Genomic DNA, 18,878 nt, shown 5'->3' with positions numbered 1-18,878 from the left:
TGCTTTTGAATGCTATAGGAACTGTGAATGTTGCCAAAAGAGCGCTCTCTGCCGCTGGTGCTCGAAACATTAATAATCACTGCAGGCTGTGTGTTTGGTGCTCAGATACCTACTGCGTAGCGCGACTCCTCTCAACAAATCACCCAGCAGGTCACGAGGCAAAGTACTTATCTTCAGTGACCACTGGACTTTGCATGGCTGGAGGGAAGGTTAGCGGTCTCCTCCTCATCCTGCAGAGCTCCATGGGAGAGGTTTCCTTTCCCTTCTTCCCACATCTTTTTCTGAAAAGCTGCTGAACACAGTAGAAGAGAGCGTTCCTCCCTCTGTCCTACAGAGCTCCTGGGTTGCTTGTAAGCATTGCATCACCACAGCACTTTGCAGTCTTTGATTTTAACTCACAAAATGCAGGACTACGAGTGGATTTGAAAAGGGTTGCCATATGACCAAGTAATTTCTGCTGGGTACTGTAGACACTACATTTCTGGGGTCTACCACAGCCAACAGAGCAGATGCGTCTTTGATGCAGCCTGTTAACACAGAATTGGGTTATCCTATAGGCACATGGTCCTCTCTTGGCTCTCCAGTCCATGTAGATGATTTAGTCTTAACCTGAGAGTGCTACTGGTCTCCCAGCATGTGCCCAGTTTCTGATGGCAAATAACGCCTCCTTTGCTTAAAATATATCTAGCTTGTACCAGTTAAATAACTTTGTGTCTTTTTAGCACGCCATGGTAATCGATTCTCGGAACTCTTCAATCTTGCCAAGACGAGGTGCTTTGCTGAAAATTAATCAGGTAGTGCGCACTCCAGTAATAAGTGTGTGCAGCATGTTTGTTTCGTTTTGTTTCTGGTTGATACTGCTCATTTCTGAGTTTATATATTGTTAGAGAATACATTGAATATAAGAAAATCCATTCAAAATAGTTTTGTGTTCACTTTTCGGCACCAGTGTGTATTTTTAAATCACTAATTCTCTTTATAGAGGAAGATATAAATATGAAAATAAACAATATTTTTATTGTTGTTTTTGTTTCAAAACAGTCTTCAACTATTGGCATTAAATTCTTTGGTTAAAAAATACTGTCACATAGCAAAACTGCATCTGGCAAAATAGACGTTGAGACAACATTTTGTACCATCACATCCTAATGTGGCTAGACTACGTAGCTATTCATGACTTTTAAAGTTCATTGCACTTAAGTTATTTTTATAAAAATAACTTTTCAGGATATGTGCATGAGTTTAGAAAATGGTTTCCACTATCCACTTGCCTTTCATCTTAAATCAATTAGCTTCTCAGATGTATGCGTTAACAATTAGATTGTATGGTGAATTGAAATGTCATCCTTCCTTCCAGCAAAGTCTGGAAGTACTAGAGCAGCAACTTGGATCAAATAAGAGCAAGACTGGAAAACTTCCTGTTTGTTCCTCCTAAGCAAAGATGGTGACACTGATTTGGGACCTTAATAGGGAAAGGAGTGGAGGGTGTAAAGTGGGAGAAATGGAGATTCTTTCAAGGATACATATGTGATAAAGTGCACACTGTGAACAAGATTACTAAACTATTGATTATTGCCAATCGTTCGTTAGATGTTCAAAACAAAATATCCTGTTTTGCTGCTTGTATTCTATACATTTACCCAGATTTTCGTATAATGCAACTCTACTTTTTATAGGTTTCAGAGTAGCAGCCATGTTAGTCTGTATTCGCAAATAACACGGCTGCTACTCTGAAACCTGTCATTATGCAAGGCACTGCATTTAGCCGTATGGAATGGAAAACTATCAACTTCATGAAAAAACTTGTACAGATACAGACAGACATCATCTTCCTTTCCAAATGCAATCAGATGGACATCGTACAAAAAGGACTGAAGGTAAAAAAAATCCATTACAATCTACATACCATATAGACTATGCTGACAGCTTGTGCCACACGCTCTCAAAGAAACTGCGGAACCACCTGATCAACATCCTCTACAGCAAACAGGGAAGGATTAAGAATAAGCTTTCAAAACTGGATACTCTCATAAAAACCAACCTTCCACACAAACTTCCTCATGGATGGACTTTACAAAAACTAGACAAGCCATTTACAACACACACTTTGCTTCTCTACAAAAGAAAAAGGACACTAAACTATCTAAACTACTACATGCCACAAGGGGCCACAACAGTGGTTCCCTTAACCCACCCAGCAATATTGTTAATCTATCCAACTATACTCTTAGCCCAGCAGAAGAATCTGTCCTGTCTCGGGGCCTGGACTTCTGCTCCTCCACCCCCACGAACATGATACAGTTCTGTGGTGACCTAGAATCCTATTTTCGACGTCTCCGACTCAAGGAATATTTCCAACACACCTCTGAACAACATACTAACCCACGGAGACCTTCCTACCAAGACTACAAAAAGAAGGATTCTGGGTGGACTCCTCCCGAAGGTCGAAACAACAGACTGGACTTCTACATAGAGTGCTTCTGCCGATGTGCACGGGCTGAAATTGTGGAAAAGCAGCATCACTTGCCCCATAACCTCAGCCGTGCAGAACACAATGCCATCCACAGCCTCGGAAACAACTCTGACCTCATAATCAAAAAGGCTGACAAAGGAGGTGCTGTCGTCATCATGAATAGATTAGAATATGAACAAGAGGCTGCTAGGCAGCTCTCCAACACCACTTTCTACAAGACATTACCCTCTGATCCCACTGAAGGTTACCAAAACAAACTACAGCATTTGCTCAAGAAACTCTGTGAAAAAGCACAAGAACAAATCCGCACAGACACACCCCTAGAACCCCAACCTGGGGCATTCTATCTGCTACCCAAGATCCATAAACCTGGAAATCCTGGACGCCCCATCTCCGGCATTGGCACCCTGACAGCAGGATTGTCTGGTTATGTAGACTCCCTCCTCAGGCCCTAAGCTACCAGCAGTCCTAGCTATCTTAGAGACACCACTGACTTCCTGAGGAAACTACAGTCCATCGGTGATCTTCCTGAAAACGCCATCCTGGCCACTATGGATGTAGAAGCCCTCTACACCAACATTCCACACAAAGATGGACTACAAGCCGTCAAGAACGCTATCCCCGATAATGTCACGGCAAACCTGGTGGCTGAACTTTGTGACTTTGTCCTTACCCATAACTATTTCACATTTGGGGACAATGTATACCTTCAAATCAGAAGCACTGATATGGGTTACCCGCATGGCCCCACAGTATGCCAACATTTTTATGGCTGACTTAGAACAACGCATCCTCAGCTCTCGTCCCCTAATGCCCCTACTCTACTTGCGCTACGTTGATGACATCATCATCTGGACCCATGGAAAAGAAGCCCTTGAGGAATTCCACCATGATTTCAACAATTTCCATCCTACCATCAACCTCAGCCTGGACCAGTGCACACAAGAGATCCACTTCCTGGACACTACGGCGCTAATAAGTGATGGTCACATAAACACCACCCTATACCGGAAACCTACTGACCGCTATTCCTGCCTACATGCCTCCAGCTTTCACCCAGACCACACCACACAATCCATTGACTACAGCCAAGCTCTACGATACAACCGCATTTGCTCCAACCCTTCAGGCAGAGACAAACACCTACAAGGTCTCTGTCAAGCATTCTTACAACTATGATACCCACCTGCTGAAGTGAAGGAACAAATTGTCACAGCCAGAAGAGTACCCAGAAGTCACCTACTACAGGACAGGCCCAACAAAGAAAACAACAGAATGCCACTAGCCATCCCCTTCAGTCCCCTAAAACCTCTCCAACGCATCATCAAGGATCTACAACCTATCCTGAAGGGCGACCCATCACTCTCACAAATCTTGGGAGACAGGCCCCCAACCTGAAACAAATACTCACCAGCAACCACATACCACACAACAGAACCACTAACCCGGGAACCTATCCTTGCAACAAAGCCCGTTGCCAACTGTGCCCACATATCTATTCAGGGGACACCATCATAGGGCCTAATCACATCAGCCACACTATCAGAGGCTCGTTCACCTGCACATCTACCAATGTGATATATGCCATCATGTGCCAGCAATGTCTGTCTGCCATGTACAGTGGTTAGACTGGACAGTCTCTACGTAAAAGAATAAATGGACACAAATCAGATGTCAAGAATTATAACATTCATAAACCAGTTGGAGAACACTTCAGTCCCTCTGGTCACTCGATTACAGACCTAAAAGTCGCACTATTACAACAAAAAGACTTCAAAAACAATTCCAATTCAGCAGTCTCTCATTGGAGTCTAATTTGCAAACTGGATACAATTAACTTTAGGCTTGAATAAAGACTGGGAGTGGATGGGTCATTACACAAAGTAAAACTATTTCCCCATGTTTATTCCCCCACCTCCTCCCCCCCACTGTTCCTCAGATGTTCTTGTTAACTGCTGGAAATGGCCCACCTTGATTATCACTACAAAATCTTTCCCCTTCCCTCCCTCCCTCCCTTTTCTCCCCCCCTGCCCCCCACCCCTTCTCTCCTGCTGGTAATAGCTCATCTTAAGTGATCACTCTCCTTACAGTGTGTATAACACCCATTTTTTCATTTTCTGTGTGTATATAAATCTCCTCACTGTATTTTCCACTGAATGCATCCGATGAAGTGAGCTGTAGCTCACGAAAGCTTATGCTCAAATAAATTGGTTAGTCTCTAATGTGCCACAAGTACTCCTTTTCTACTTTTATAGTCTTCAGTTATATTTTACTAACTGAAATGTTACTGTTTCATGGAAAAAGCTTCAACTGTTTGATGTTAGGTGTCAAACACTGTTGCCCCATTCCACCAAGGTCTTGTTGACAACAAGTGGTGTAGAAAGGGGTAGCCATATTTAACATCCGTGGTAAGAAAGTGTGGTTGACCTTTCATTTCTCTAGGACTCAGTTGTGTTTTTTCACAGGTGTTGAATTCAGTTGCCCAACCATGCCAATGTGGAAACTGCTGTTGTCTACATAGAGAACACTGCTGATGGTGACACAGCCTTAGATGAATTATGTTAGGAAGGGGGGTGGGCCTCCAAAATATGCGTGTTTGTGGTATCTTAAAAGTTTGTTTTTTCCTAGGAGCTAGCCGGCTACTCAGGTGGAGATGTGTCCTTTCTAAAAGAGGACTTTGAGCTTCAGCTGAATAAGCAACTTTTATGGGATTCAGTAAGTATTTAAACATTTTCAGTTCACTTCCTAATGTAACAAGTGGGGTGATTTGAATGTTTCTCATGACCCTTTTTCATCGTGCCTTCAAAAAGATTTTACTGACTAAAGCTAGATGTGTAGATACTTTGATTTGCCTTAGAATTAATATGTATTATTTTTCTCATTGTATTAATCTCTTTTTATGTGACACTTCTGCATCTGTCATAGAAATTTGAAAGCTGGACTTTTTGAAGAGAATGGATAACTCAGACAATTAGGTGTGAGAAATGTTTTCCCTTAAAAAGGAATTCAGTTTGATGTAGCTATATTATGTGGATCTTCTGTCCATAGATACTGTTATTAGCTTTCTCATTGATTGGTTGGACCCTTTAGCTTATATTTCTTCTTCCCTTGATTATAAATTTTCTGGTCAGTCTTGTCTGCCTAGATTTTAGTTATACATTTTTGTTTGATTATAATAGTACTATGAGTTTATGGTTATGTACCTGTTATCACCATTATTATCTTCATGTTTTTGTTATCTTCTATGTAAAACTAATGATGGTGAACTGGAAAGCTAACCCCAAAATTGTGCTAACATTATACGTTGAATCCCCAACATACCAAACTGTGGAGAGCATTAAGCACACAAATACATTTGAATTTATCTGTTTAAAAACCCCTCTTTAGGATCTCTAATTCTGTTCTCTTGGGTCCACTGTAGATGTCCCAGAATGATGGATAAATACCAGAAGTTTCATGCATACACTGGTTCTTCTTACATCTAACACCTTGAAATTTATCATTGTGTGGTATCTTTAGCCGATAAATTTGAATGTAGTTGTCCACAGCCCCTTATTTTTAATAACTTTAGCACAATATTTGTGCTAAAGCTTTTTTCATACTTTCACTTGTATGATAGAAATGAAGACTTTTAAGGTGAAACACGAACCAAACACTTTAATATCTGAGGGGAATGGTAGCAGAAAGGCAGTACTCTCTCAGCCTATGAGTAGAGGATAGCTCATTGCATCATTCTCCACTGACCAACTGGTTGTCTTAAGTGGAGCAATGTTACTGGTTTTGGAAGAGGTCCCTCTTTGGTTAAAAGAAATCTCTGAGGTCAGGTGTGTTAGGGTGGGAAAGAGATAATATACCATGAAAAACAAATGCAGGCATCTTCTATGCTTCAAACGTGAGTCAGTACAAGAGGGGGCCCTTGCTTTGGGGAAGCAAGATGAACTTTTTGAGGTAACACAAGTTTCAACCAAAAAAGCTTTCAGGAAACCATTAATGTGCTATCAGATGATGATTTTTAGGAGGTTCAATTAAATCATGTGCTGTTTTGATTGTGATAGTGCGCTATTGGAGTGACTTTAGTAGTGCTGCTGTATAATCAGCTTGCTTCTCTGTATCAAGGTGTGACTGAAAATAGATGGGCAGTGGAAGGCAAATGGTACTGTGTTTGGGGGCTTTCAAGGCAGTATGTTCAGTTTTTAACCCTGTATCTCCCATTAAATAAGAAGTTAAAAGGCAATGTATAACAAATGGAAAAAAGGGAAGATAGAGAACAATCAATATACAGTAGAAGTTGTGAACTGCAGAAAACTGTTAAGGGAAGCTTAACATATCAGGAAAAAAACAATAGGCAGGGCTCAGAACAATAAAGGAAGAGATTTTAAGTATATTAGGAACAGAAGAAACCTAGCAATGGTGAAGGCTCACTACTAGATGGAGATGGTAGAATTGTTGTTAATAGTGCTGATAAGGCAGAAGTGCTCAGTAAATATTTCTTCTGTACTTGGAGAGAATGAGGATGATGTGCTTGTATCATATGAGAATGAAGTACTTTCCAGCTCATTAGTAACTAAAGAGGATGTTAAATATAATCTACTAGGGATAAATATTAGCTGGCCTGGATAACTTGCACCCAGTAGTCCTAAAAGAATTGGCTGAGCAGATCTCTGAACCACTGATATTAATTTTTAATAAATCTTGAATACCAGAAACATTTCAGATGATGAGAACAACGCAAATATTGTGCCACTATTTTAAAAAGGCAAGCAGGATAACCCAGGTAACTATAGGCCAATTAACTTTAAATCCGTCCTAGGCAAAATAATGGAATAACTGATCGTGGAATTAATTGATAAAGAATTAAAGGATAGAATATAATTAATGCCAGTCAGCATGGCTTTATGGAAAAAAGATAATGTCAGACAAACCTGATTTCATTCTATGTTGAGATGACCAGTTTAGCAGATAAAAGTAATCTGCATAGATGTAATATACTTAGACTGTTGTAATATATTTGACTTAGTACCACGTGACATTCTGGTTTAAAAAATTAGCATTATGTAGTTTGATTTAAAAAATTAACATTACACAGTATCAATAGACCCCTTGTTAAACGGATTCAAAACTGGCTGGCTGACAGATTTCAAACCGTCATTGTCAAGGGGAATCATAATTGAATAGGGGTGTTTCTACTGGCAGTGTTCCTCAGAAATCAGTACTAAGCCTGACAGTATTCAACCCTTTCGTGTCTGATCTGGAAGTGTAAATTTGAAATCACTGCTGATATAATTTATGGATGACACAAAGATTGACACACTGGTAAATATTGATGGGAGCAGTGCAATCATACAGAGCAATCTGGATTGCTTGGTAAACTGGGCCAGTTCAAAGAAAATGCATTTCAATATGGCTAAGTGCAAAGTTATACATCTAGAAACTAGGAATGCAGTCCATACTTTCAGAATGGGTGACTATGTCCTGAAAAGGAGTAACTCTGAAAAGGATTTATGGGTTATAGTGGACGTGCTCCCATGCAATGTTGTAGGAAAAGAGGGCAAATGTGATCTTTAGATATGTAAACAGGAGAGTAGTGAATAGGAATAGGGAGGTGGTTTTACGTCTGTAAATGGTATTGGTGAAATCAATACTAGAATACTGCATACAGTGCTGGTGTCCATATTTTAAAAAACATGTTGAAAAATTGGAGAGGGTGCAGAAAAGAACCACAAGAATGATTAGAGGGCTGGAGAAAATAACTTGGAGTGAGAGCCCTAAAGAGCTTAATTTGTTTAGCTTATCAAAAAGAAGATTGAGCCGTAACTTGATTACAGAGTATAAGTATTTTATGGGGATGAAATACCAGGTACTAAAGAGCTCTTTAATCTAGCAGAGAAAGACATAACAAGAACCAGTGGCTGGAAGTGGAAACCAGACAAATTCAGTTTAGAAATAAGGCATAGATTTTTAACATTTGGTGTGAACAACCACTGGGAGAAACTACCAAGGGAAATGGTGGATTCTTTATTTATTGATGTCTTCAAATCAAAACTGAATGCCTTTCTGGAAGATATGCTTTAGTCATACAGAAGTTGTAGAGATTTAGCACTGCTTCTTTGTTGCTGTTGCTTGCTACATTCTACTAGTCCATTTACTTACAGGAAATTAAACTTTTGAGTCGGTTTAACATAAAATGCACTACAGGAGTGCACACATGGCTCTGAACTGCTGTCTACTTACTACTTCCATTAATAATTCTGGGCCAGATTCTGTCATCCATACTCATTCAGAATAATAATTTGCAAGTAGCACCACTGAAGAAATGGTTAAAGTATTATTTATTGTAAGGGAATGTGTAAAAATTTGGCCTTCTGTGTTTAGGTTGTGTGTACTGAGAGTCTGTATCTGCAGTAAAACTATACTTTTTATTTTTTATTTGACTATAGACTTTTGGGAGACCCAGCTGCACAACAGTATTTTCCTTCTATTTTGTACACTCAGTGCAGGCTACCAGTATAGTTTATTATTGTGATTTGGTTACCAGTAAATTTACCCAATATGTTATGCTATGTAGGCTAGTAGATAAGGTTGTTTTTTTTTTAAATTACAGGGGCCATATAGCTTCCATTCTTAATAGATGTTTTCTAGGGATACAGTGTGTTCTAATGTTGAAATCACAGGGAGCAACTGATGTCAAAATGACCATTTTATTTTGGGGAAAAGCATGAGAGGGGCAAGATATGAAAACGGCTGAGAGCGTGGGAGCCAGACTTGACTTTTTCAAATTGAAAAATAGCACGATACTTTAACAATTCTTCTGATAATGTAACGCTACATACTTCAGAAAGAGGGCAGCAGTGGCCAACAGTTCTTCTGAAAATACATTTGTTAGAGATTAGATACTGCACACAAGCATATTCTGATCTCGCGTAGCTCCTAGTAAAGCCAGTGGGAGCTCTGCATGTGTCTTGAATGGCAGAATTTGACCAACTCTGTTATACGGTATCTGAATAATACACAATTTTAAAAAACAAATTTTGCTTTTTTCCTAAGGTTTTTTCAGCAACTCTCTGGGGTGGAATGTTGGTTCCTATTGGAGATAAACCCTCCAGTATTGCTGATAGGCAAGTAATGCATTTAATTCTCATTGTCCTGTTTGACTCTCTTCATTGTTTTCTGTAAACTCAGACAATATACTATGAAAACTCCATAGTTGCTGTTTCTTTTGCATTAAGAAGGGGAGGTTTTTCTTTCTTCCTTTCTGTCTTGTTATGGGTACTAAACCAGGCAAGATCCCGTTTAATTTGAGCACCACATTAACATTTCAAGCATACCTCATATTCATCATTTCCATAATAAAGGTTGTTATATAAACTTGCAGTGGTTGCCATTAAATAGCAAATATGTGCCACCTTCAACAGTTAAATTTACCATATTATTTGCATAATTACCCATTGTAAGTTTAGGAAATATTGCAGAGAAGGTAAATACATTGAGTGGTAACCCCATCTTATAACAGTGGTGTATTCTAGCTTGGGCTTTAAAATACAGATCTTTAACAAATGTTTGTAACAGTAATGCCATAAATATAAAGGGAAGGGTAACCACCTTTCTGTATACAGTGCTATAAAATCCCTCCCGGCCAGAGGTAAAACCCTTTCACCTGTAAAGGGTTAAGAAGCTAAGGTAACCTCGCTGGCACCTGACCCAAAATGACCAATGAGGGGACAAGACCCTTTCAAATCCGGGGGGGGGGAACAAAGGGTCTGTCTGTCTGTGTGATGCTTTTGCCGGGAACAGATCAGAAACGCAAGCCTTCCAACTCCTGTTAAATTAGTAAGTAATCTAGCTAGAAAATGTATTAGATTTTCTTTTGTTTAATGGCTGGTAAAATAAGATGTGCTGGAGGGAATGTATGTTCCTGTTTTTGTGTCTTTTTGTAACTTAAGGTTTTGCCTAGACAGGTTCTCTATGTTTTGAATCTGTAAGGTATTTACCATCCTGATTTTACAGAGGTGATTCTTTTACCTTTAATTAAAATTCTTCTTTTAAGAACCTGATTGATTTTTCATTGTTCTTAAGATCCAAGGGTTTGGGTCTGTTCACCTGTACCAATTGGTGAGGATTATTATCAAGCCTTCCCCAGGAAAGGTGGTGTTGGGCTTGGGGGAAAACGTCTCCAAGTGGTCTTTTTTTCTGTTCTTTGTTTAAAACGCTTGGTGGTGGCAGCGTACTGTTCAAGGACAAGGTAAAGTTTGTAACTTGGGGAAGTTTTTAACCTAAGCTGGTAAGAATAAGCCTAGGGGGTCTTTCATTCACGTCCCCCCATCTGTACCCTAGAGTTCAGAGTGGGGAAGGAACCTTGACAAGTAAATATTTAGACTTGATATTTGTAAATAATAATCCTGTGAACTGCTTTAACTTTAAGCTGTGTTTAGATGTTGTTATGGGTACAGGTAAACATATTAAGACAGTTGGAACTTACTGAGAACTAAGTTCAGGATTCTGCATTTCTCTTCCAATGGTGAGTACCATCCGCACCTAACCCTGTAAAGGAACTGCATTTCTTACACTGATTGTGACATCAGGCATAGCAAAGGAAATGCAGACCCCTGTATTTTGGTCTTGGTAAGTAAAGATTAAAATTATTTGAAAAAAAAATATCAAAATGCTTTTATTTTTATTTTATTTTAAGTAAACCTGAATATGTCCTCCTCTTGATTTGAGTTGTGTTTAGCTCTTGTATTTTCTTAAAAGCATTTCACTTGTAAAAAGGTTTCCTGTAATTCTGAATATAAATTTCAAAGAATTGATAAGTGTATATTTTACAATTTAACTAGAACACTTTTACTAAGGATTATTTATTTGATTAAAAATGACTTTGCTCATTAGGTTTTACCTTGGTGGACCAACGAGTGTGCGTGGATTCAGTATGTACAGCATTGGACCCCAAAGCGAAGGTGTGAGACTCTTAAATCCCAGTCTAATATCAACGTAATAATAATAATAATTTAAGGCTAGGGTTTGTATCTTTGTTACTTATTACAAATTTCAAATAATTGGAAACTGCTCTGCCTCTGGCATTTTTTTCTCAGAAAGGGTGGGTATAATCCCAAGGGTCTGAGAAGTTTTAGGTGTCTTTGATCTCCTGTTACGTTACTAGTTCACCCTGGAACAAAGCCAGTAGCCCTCAGGTATATTTCTAGACTACTTATACTTCTTCTAAACTGACTCTGCATGTAGGCTTGTTTAGGCTATTGTACCTTTACCCCTTACACAGGCTTCTCTAAGCTTTCTCATTTCTAAAGGAATATTTAAAACTTCCCGATATCCTTCAAAGGGTATTAAGATATTGTGTATGTGTGGCTAGCACTAAAACAAGTTGAGGGTGAGGCAGAGTTAATACTGCTTCAGTAGCCCTGCTGCTTTCTTAAGATATCCTTGCAAGAGACAGGGCTAACAAAATGTCTTTGACCTTCAAGAGCTTCATCTGAATTTACTGATGTTTGTTTACAGGAATGACTTAGATTTCAGTCTCCAGTGAGTCACCTTGATTTTTTGCAAACAACCTTCTAAGATTTAAAAAACAAAATGTGGTTAGAATAGTGATTGTACTGAATCTATATGTGGAACAGCATGTGCTCATGTAGTTTATATATAAAACAATGGGGTTTCCTTTAGGAGAAAGGTAGTGTAAGATGAGAGAGGGATTTGGGAGCCAGGAGCTTCCTCAATTCTAATCCTTGCTCTACTACTGACTTCATGTGACTGTAAAATAGTCACTCAATCATATCATTTCCCTTTCTTTAAAATGGGGATACCTGTTTCAGAGGTGTACAGTAGGTGGACTATGCTGAACACCGAACAGGTCCCTGCTCCAAATAGCTAGTCTAAAGGCAGAGATAAAAAAGGAAGAGTACTGAGGAGAATTAAAGGGTGTTAGCTAAGTGTTAATTTATCCTTGTTGGAGGTGGGAACCTCTGGTAAGTGGGTTGTAGCTATATAAAGCAATTTAGGAAGTTCCTCCTGTATCGTATGTAGAAAAGTTTCCATTTGGTGTATTCCATGGTAAATGCTGTTTTTACAATATTTTCCTCATGTAGGTGATTACCTTGGAGGAGAAGCCTATTGGGCTGGGGGCCTGCACTTGTACACACCTCTCCCTTTTCGGCCAGGTCGTGGGGGATTTGGAGACCTCTTTAGAACACACTTCTTCCTCAATGCTGGAAACCTCTGCAATCTTAACTACGGTAAGAAGCAAGATACTTATAAACCATTGCAACCTGATCCACCAAGTCCAAAGAGCATTATAAAGTTGTTGGATATTTGTTCACTCAAAGCTATTAGTTTACAGCGTATAATATAGTGGGCCAATAAAAGGCAACTTTTGGTAGGCTGCATATTTGAACGTTAACTTTAGTAACCCTCTATCTACAGCACTTGGTTTTAAAGCCTGTTGGGTCAGGAACTTTTCAAGTTGCAGAAGTGGTGGGTGGAAGTCTAACTGTGGTATTTCCATATATTTGTTCACCTTCTGGTGTGCTTGCTTGGGGAGTTAGGTCGACGTAAGGCCGCTTACGTCAACCTACTTATGTCAATGTCTACGCTACAATGTTCATCCCGCCGATGTAAGTGCCCTACTACACCGATATAGTAACTGCATGTCCACGAGAGGTGTAGAGCTCATGTCAGTGTAGTTAGGGCAACACAGTGTCTGTGTAGACACTGCTTTACTTAGATCGCTGTTGGCTGTCTTGTCAGTTTTCAGGGCAGGAGCCGTGAAATTGATGAGGCTGCCCGGCTCCCAGCAGGGAGAGGAGGGGCCTAAGAAACAGGGGCTGGTAGGTCCCGCTCCCCAGCACGAGAAGCCACAGGTGGCTTCTCCCCACTCCTGGAGAGGAACCAGGACCAGAGGAGGGTTGGCATCCCACTGGGAGCCTGTGGAGAAGCGAGTCCCATCAGGAAGCTGCCACCTGAGCTGTGAGACTGGACTGTCCACTCCCCACACGGTGCCTCTTAGGTTGGTGGAAGCACTCCTGGTGAGGATGTACACCACGATTTCAGGGAGGGTAATGTGAGCACTCACCAATGCAGTAATATTGCAATGGCTGTAAGTCAACATAATGTAGGTCAACTTATCTTTCTAGTGCAGATATACCCTTACTGCCCACTATCCCAGGCAGACTACTCTGAAAAGGGTTTGCAGGCAAACAGAAGAATCAAACTAGAATTCTGTGCTCAGATTAATTAAACTTGGTAGTACCATAACATGTCCAAGGGTGCAATAACTAGTTTGATTTCCCCCCCCCCCCCACACACACACACTTTACTCCTTCAGCTTCCTTTTCTTCCAAAGTCTCTTCAGCTATTTTGCTGGAGATAGTGTGAGCAGCTAATATTATAGTGACATTTGTTACCTTTGTAGCTTGAAGGAAGAGGTGAATTAACTCATGCAGTGAAGGTGCATTTTATATACAGTTGAGCAGCATAGGCATCTGATTTAAAATCAGTAGAAATTTATTGAAGATGCTAAATGCTCTCTTTAATACTGGGTACCATAACCGTGGAAATTAGACAGTGGCTCTTAAACACCAGAAAGGAAGTGCAGAGTAGTGATTCCTGAATCTGAGATGCTGAGGATCCATGGGAGTTGTAGACACTTTGTATGGAGTGGGGTTTGATTCTTTGTTTGTAGTGGATGTTCCAAAGTGCTAGGTTTACTGGCCCTGAAAATTGTAGTTGGCCCTTGAAGTTCTTGACGGTGTGGTTTGATTACCAGTCTCCAAATGTTTCTTTCCCTTCTCAGGTGAAGGTCCCAAAGCTCATCTCCGGAAGCTGGCTGAGTTCATCCGATGGTCTTACGGTGCTGGAATAGTGCTCAGACTTGGAAACATTGCTAGATTAGAACTTAACTACTGTATCCCTATGGGAGTACAGGGTAGTGACAGGTTTGTGTTTTTATAGTTTTCTTAGAATATTGACTAATTTTTAAGAGTACCTAGAAACTTATTCATCTGCTTCAGTGAGAATTTTAGTCTTGTGTGTGTTCTTTATCTATTTATTCCTTGGCGATTTCTCAGCACTGAAGCATTTTTCTTTCAGCCAACTTTTTCCACATTGGTTTCAGAAGTACTTCTCCATTTAGAGCCATTTATATCTCAGGTTTCAAAGTTCACTGAACTTTGAGTTCAGCTGTTGAAATCGTATGAATAAAAGTGTGGCAGGTTCTATTTCTTTACAATAAGGAAATACAGACTCAAACAGCTGATGATGCTTTCCTTATCCATTCAAAAAAATTTTAAAGGTTACCAAACATGGAATTTCCCACCTGGAAAAAGTAAGCTTTTTAGAAAGTTAGGCATTGATAATGGGAGGGCAGGCTTATAATTGCATTTTGCAGCCAACTATGATTTTATCTACTGAGTGAATGGTACAATACACCATCAGAAAGCTTCAGTGGGAATACAGTTTCAGATTTTGCAAATAGACTTTTGCTGACCTCAAGTTTTATTTTCTGAGTTGTTGACATAGTTAAGATGGATCCTTAAAGTTTTATCCTGCTAAATTCTGTTAACTTCATTAGGGCTAAAGGTGGTGTGAGAGAGTGCAGAATTTGGCCTGTGATCTTCCATTACCGATAGGCTGAAAAGCATGGAAAATATTTAACGTAGCTTTTTTTCCTCAAAATATATTTGAATTGTAGTTTTCCAAGGATTAAAAATAGTGAAAATCTGAGGGGGAGGGCACTGTCCAAAGATACCTTATGTATCATGCTAATACTATGCACTGTATTGCCTTTTTCTTTCAGGATATGTGATGGTGTCCAGTTTGGAGCTGGAATAAGATTCCTGTAATATTACAGAAACACTTCACGCTTCTGTCAAAAAAGAGAGCACTTGAATAAAATATTGCTCACAATGATTCCAGTTTTTTTTTCCTTGAAGTATAAATGTGCCTTTGAATGATTAACTGCTCAGACTTCACAGGAAACTACATTAAAGAATTATTCTGGAAAGGTGCACGGTACCTCTGATTTTTATCAAAGGCAGGCGGACTCTTTCATGGGATTTTAAAACTATTTTAACTTTTACTGAGGCTGTTGATACTTAAAATGGAAAAAAAATAGGTATATTGGAAACTAGTGCTGGGATAACTCCACAGCATTATAATTGTCAGTGGACTACTTGTCTCATAAAACCCCAACAGATGTTTAGGATGGCCCTACTATATACATATACCATGTAAAGGTTAATACAGTGGGATATTCTTTTTCTGTACTTACATTATGCCAAGTTGGATGAATAGAGAGAATGCCATGAAAAATTCCAGTATCAAGCACTTTTCAGTGTGTAACAAGCATAATGGTTATACCTACAGGAAAGTACTCTGATAAAAATACTATTTTGAATGTTGTAAAATGAGCTGTATTGAAAATTGGACCCTAAAAACTTTGACTGCCCTTTTTTCAAAAATTTGAACCCAACTGTCCTGAATGAATGAATAGTAAAATTCAAAGACTAAATTTTGTAGACATTCTTGATTCAGAAACAGCTGATTCGTCAGACTCTCAGTGAAGCAGGCAGTTAAAATACATTGTCATATTTATGACAAATTTCCTGCTCTACCTTGGTAGGTCTTGCGCTTATTGGCGGATTTGCTTGCCTTGGAGTTTCACGGCAGCCCTCAGCTTGGCCGTTTTTCTGAACCCACAGTCCAGGTCGACTCCTCCTGTGTCTGACCAGGAGTTGGGAGGATTTGGAGGGAACCCGGGCCCGCCCTCTACTCCGGGTTCCAGCCCAGGGCCCTGTGGAATGCAGCTGTCTAGAGTGCCTCCTGGAACAGTTGTGCGACAGCTACAACTCCCTGGCCTACTTCCCTATGGCCTCCTCCCAACACCACCTTTATCCTCGCCATAGGACCTTCCTCCTGGTGTCTGATAATGCTTGTACACCTCAGTCCTCCAACAGTCTGCATTCTCACTCTCAGCTCCTTGTGCCTCTTGCTCCCAGCTCTTCACATGCACACCACAAACTGAAGTGAGCTCCTTTTAAAAACCCAGGTGCCTTGATTAGCCTGCCTTAATTGATTCTAGCAGCTTCTTGATTGGCTGCAGGTGTTCTAATCAGCCTGTCTTAATTGTCTCCAGAAGGTTCCTGATTGTTCTGGACCCTTCCCTGTTAAGGAGCCGGAATCGTTCTTCACTCGCTCCTGAGCTATTTGCTTTCCTTTCTTTCCTAAAGCCCCCCGGCCCGGATTTTTCACACTTTTCCTTTTGCTTAGTTTCCCCCCCCGCGTTTGGGCCGGACGCTTTGTTTTTTTGGTTTCGTTTTTTCCCGTTTTTTTGAGCTGCGTCAGTGTGCTGGCCGGTCGCCAGCACCCCCCCCCGATGCCTGCTTTTGGATTTTGCTCCTTGCTTACTTGAAACCCCCGGAGGAGGGGGGGAGGACTGCCAACCTGCTGTCCGGGGAGGGGAGTGGACCCCCCCAGACCCAGCTGTTTTGTTTTTTGCCTGGACCTTTTCCGAGAGCCTTGGGACAGAGCCAACAGCTGTAGCAGACGCCAGAGGCCGGAGAACTCCCGGGCAGCTATGAATCATCGTGGAGAGAGGCCGTAAGACTGAGGGATTTCTTTTGAATTTCTACCCTCGGGGGGGGGAGTTGACTGCATTTCAGCTGCGCCTGCGGCGGCACAGGGGTGTAGCAGGGAGCTACCCCCAGATCCATCGGTGCCCCCAACCCCCCCCACCACTATTACAACTATCACGGCCCCCGCTGCTTCGTCCCTGCTGGCAATCTGCCATCTGCCTTCGGATCCAGCTGTTTGCTTTGGACTTTGCCTTTTGGCCCAGGCATAATAACCAACCAAGCGAGACTCTTTGGACACTTGTGGTGGGTTGTCCTCCCCCCACCCCCCCCCCCGGGTTGTTTACCCCATAGCCTACCCCTACTACCGGACCCCGATTTTTGCCCCCCCCCTCCCAGTGTCTCCCTGTCTCTCCCTGCTCACAATGGCAGAGAAGGAGGGACGCAAGGCCCCTCCACCGAAATTGGTTGCCCCTTCCCCATCTACCCTCCTGCCCACCCCTCAAGATTTCCCCACCGCCTCCATTGTTAGAACCCCTGCCACCGCCCCCGCTGGGGCATCGGCAGTGGGAGGCACCGGGGCGATTACTACTGCTGCTCTGGTTCCTGCCCCACTAGATTCTAGGAACCCCCCCCCAGTTAGACGGAAAAATCGAAGCGGGCCAAAAGGGAAGGGCCCCGCTAATGCCGCGGGACCCTCCGTGGCAGAGGCCGCCCCCACCACAGTGGCCTCGTCATCGATCGCGGCACCCCTCCCGGCTGTTCCCTCCACCAGCTCTGCGACCATCCCTCCCCCGGCCCCCAGGACGTATGCCCGGGTGGCGACAGGCCCCCCCTCACCTGCCGCCTCCTCATCTCGCCCTCCCACTGCCTCCGCTGCCATTACTAGTAGTCGGGGCCCTCTTCCCGCCCTGACCAGGAAGCACGGTGTCCGTTGCCTCCTAGTACCCGCCTCGCCCCACGTGGAGGCATACGTGCAGGCGTTGGCGAAAGTGGTAGGACCCATGGCCATTGTGGCGGCCTCCAAGATGTATGGGAAGGTCGTTCTCTTTCTGGCCTTGGAGACTGCCGCCCAGGAGGCGGTGGAGAAGGGCCTAGTGGTGGGGGGGGTGTTTTCTCCCCCTAGAACCGCTAGAAGATCTGGGCGTTCGCTTCGTCCTCACCTCCGTTCCTCCCTTTTTACCTAATGTTGCCCTGTTACCTGCTCTTTCTGCCCTGGGGAAGCTTGTTTCTGTTATTAGCCCTCTCCCGTTAGGCTGCAAGGACCCCGCCCTCCGTCACGTCCTATCGTTCCGCCGGCAAGTGCAGATTTTACTGCCGGCGGGGGTGCGTGACGGAGAGGCGCTCGAGGGGTCCTTCCTAGTTTCCTACCAGGGAGCCCGCTATAGGGTCTTTTATTCCACCGGAGAGGCCCGGTGCTACCTCTGCCGCTCGGCAGGGCATGTCCGCAGGGACTGCCCTTTGGCCCGGGGGAGAGGGGCACCTGAGACCCCCGAGACCCGGCGGGATATCGGCCCTGTTGTTGCAGACACCCCTGGCCACCCGGCACCCGACACCACCCCCCCTCCCACCCGATCCACCGCTGCCCCCGTCCGGGCCCAAGAGGCACCCCTCCAACAACGCCCGGGCGACCACGGGAGTCCCACTCTTGCCGTAACCACCTCGGCAGAGCCTATGGAGGGGGGTGTGGCAAAGCTTTTACCGGGTGCAGGAGAGGGCTCGCCCCAAGGAGAACCCCCCGCCCCAATGCTGCCTTACCGCTACCCCCCCAAACCCCTGAACCTCTGCCTCCGCGCCCCGCTCCGTCCCCTGCTACTCAACCCCCGGACGAC

The 18,878-nt window shown here is 42.6% G+C and overlaps 1 protein-coding gene across 1 annotated transcript in view; it reads left to right on the top strand.

Moving 5' to 3' along the window:
* SAMM50 (SAMM50 sorting and assembly machinery component) overlaps nt 1–15,385 on the top strand; it is a 34,080-nt gene extending 18,695 nt beyond the window's left edge. The window contains exons 9-15 of the mRNA XM_084620682.1: nt 723–794; nt 5,102–5,188; nt 9,518–9,588; nt 11,357–11,424; nt 12,568–12,714; nt 14,271–14,412; nt 15,273–15,385. Coding sequence (XP_084476808.1) covers nt 723–794; nt 5,102–5,188; nt 9,518–9,588; nt 11,357–11,424; nt 12,568–12,714; nt 14,271–14,412; nt 15,273–15,318 — 633 coding nt within the window. The 3' untranslated portion in view covers nt 15,319–15,385. The remainder of the gene's footprint in view (nt 1–722; nt 795–5,101; nt 5,189–9,517; nt 9,589–11,356; nt 11,425–12,567; nt 12,715–14,270; nt 14,413–15,272) is intronic.
* Nucleotides 15,386–18,878: the final 3,493 nt, after the last annotated feature.

This window comes from Lepidochelys olivacea (genome assembly GCF_965140295.1).
Source record: "Lepidochelys olivacea isolate rLepOli2 genome assembly, chromosome: 1".
Taxonomy (NCBI): domain Eukaryota; kingdom Metazoa; phylum Chordata; order Testudines; family Cheloniidae; genus Lepidochelys; species Lepidochelys olivacea.
The sequence above is the reverse complement of the archived record's forward strand: the minus strand, read 5'-3'. Positions and strand labels throughout refer to the sequence as shown.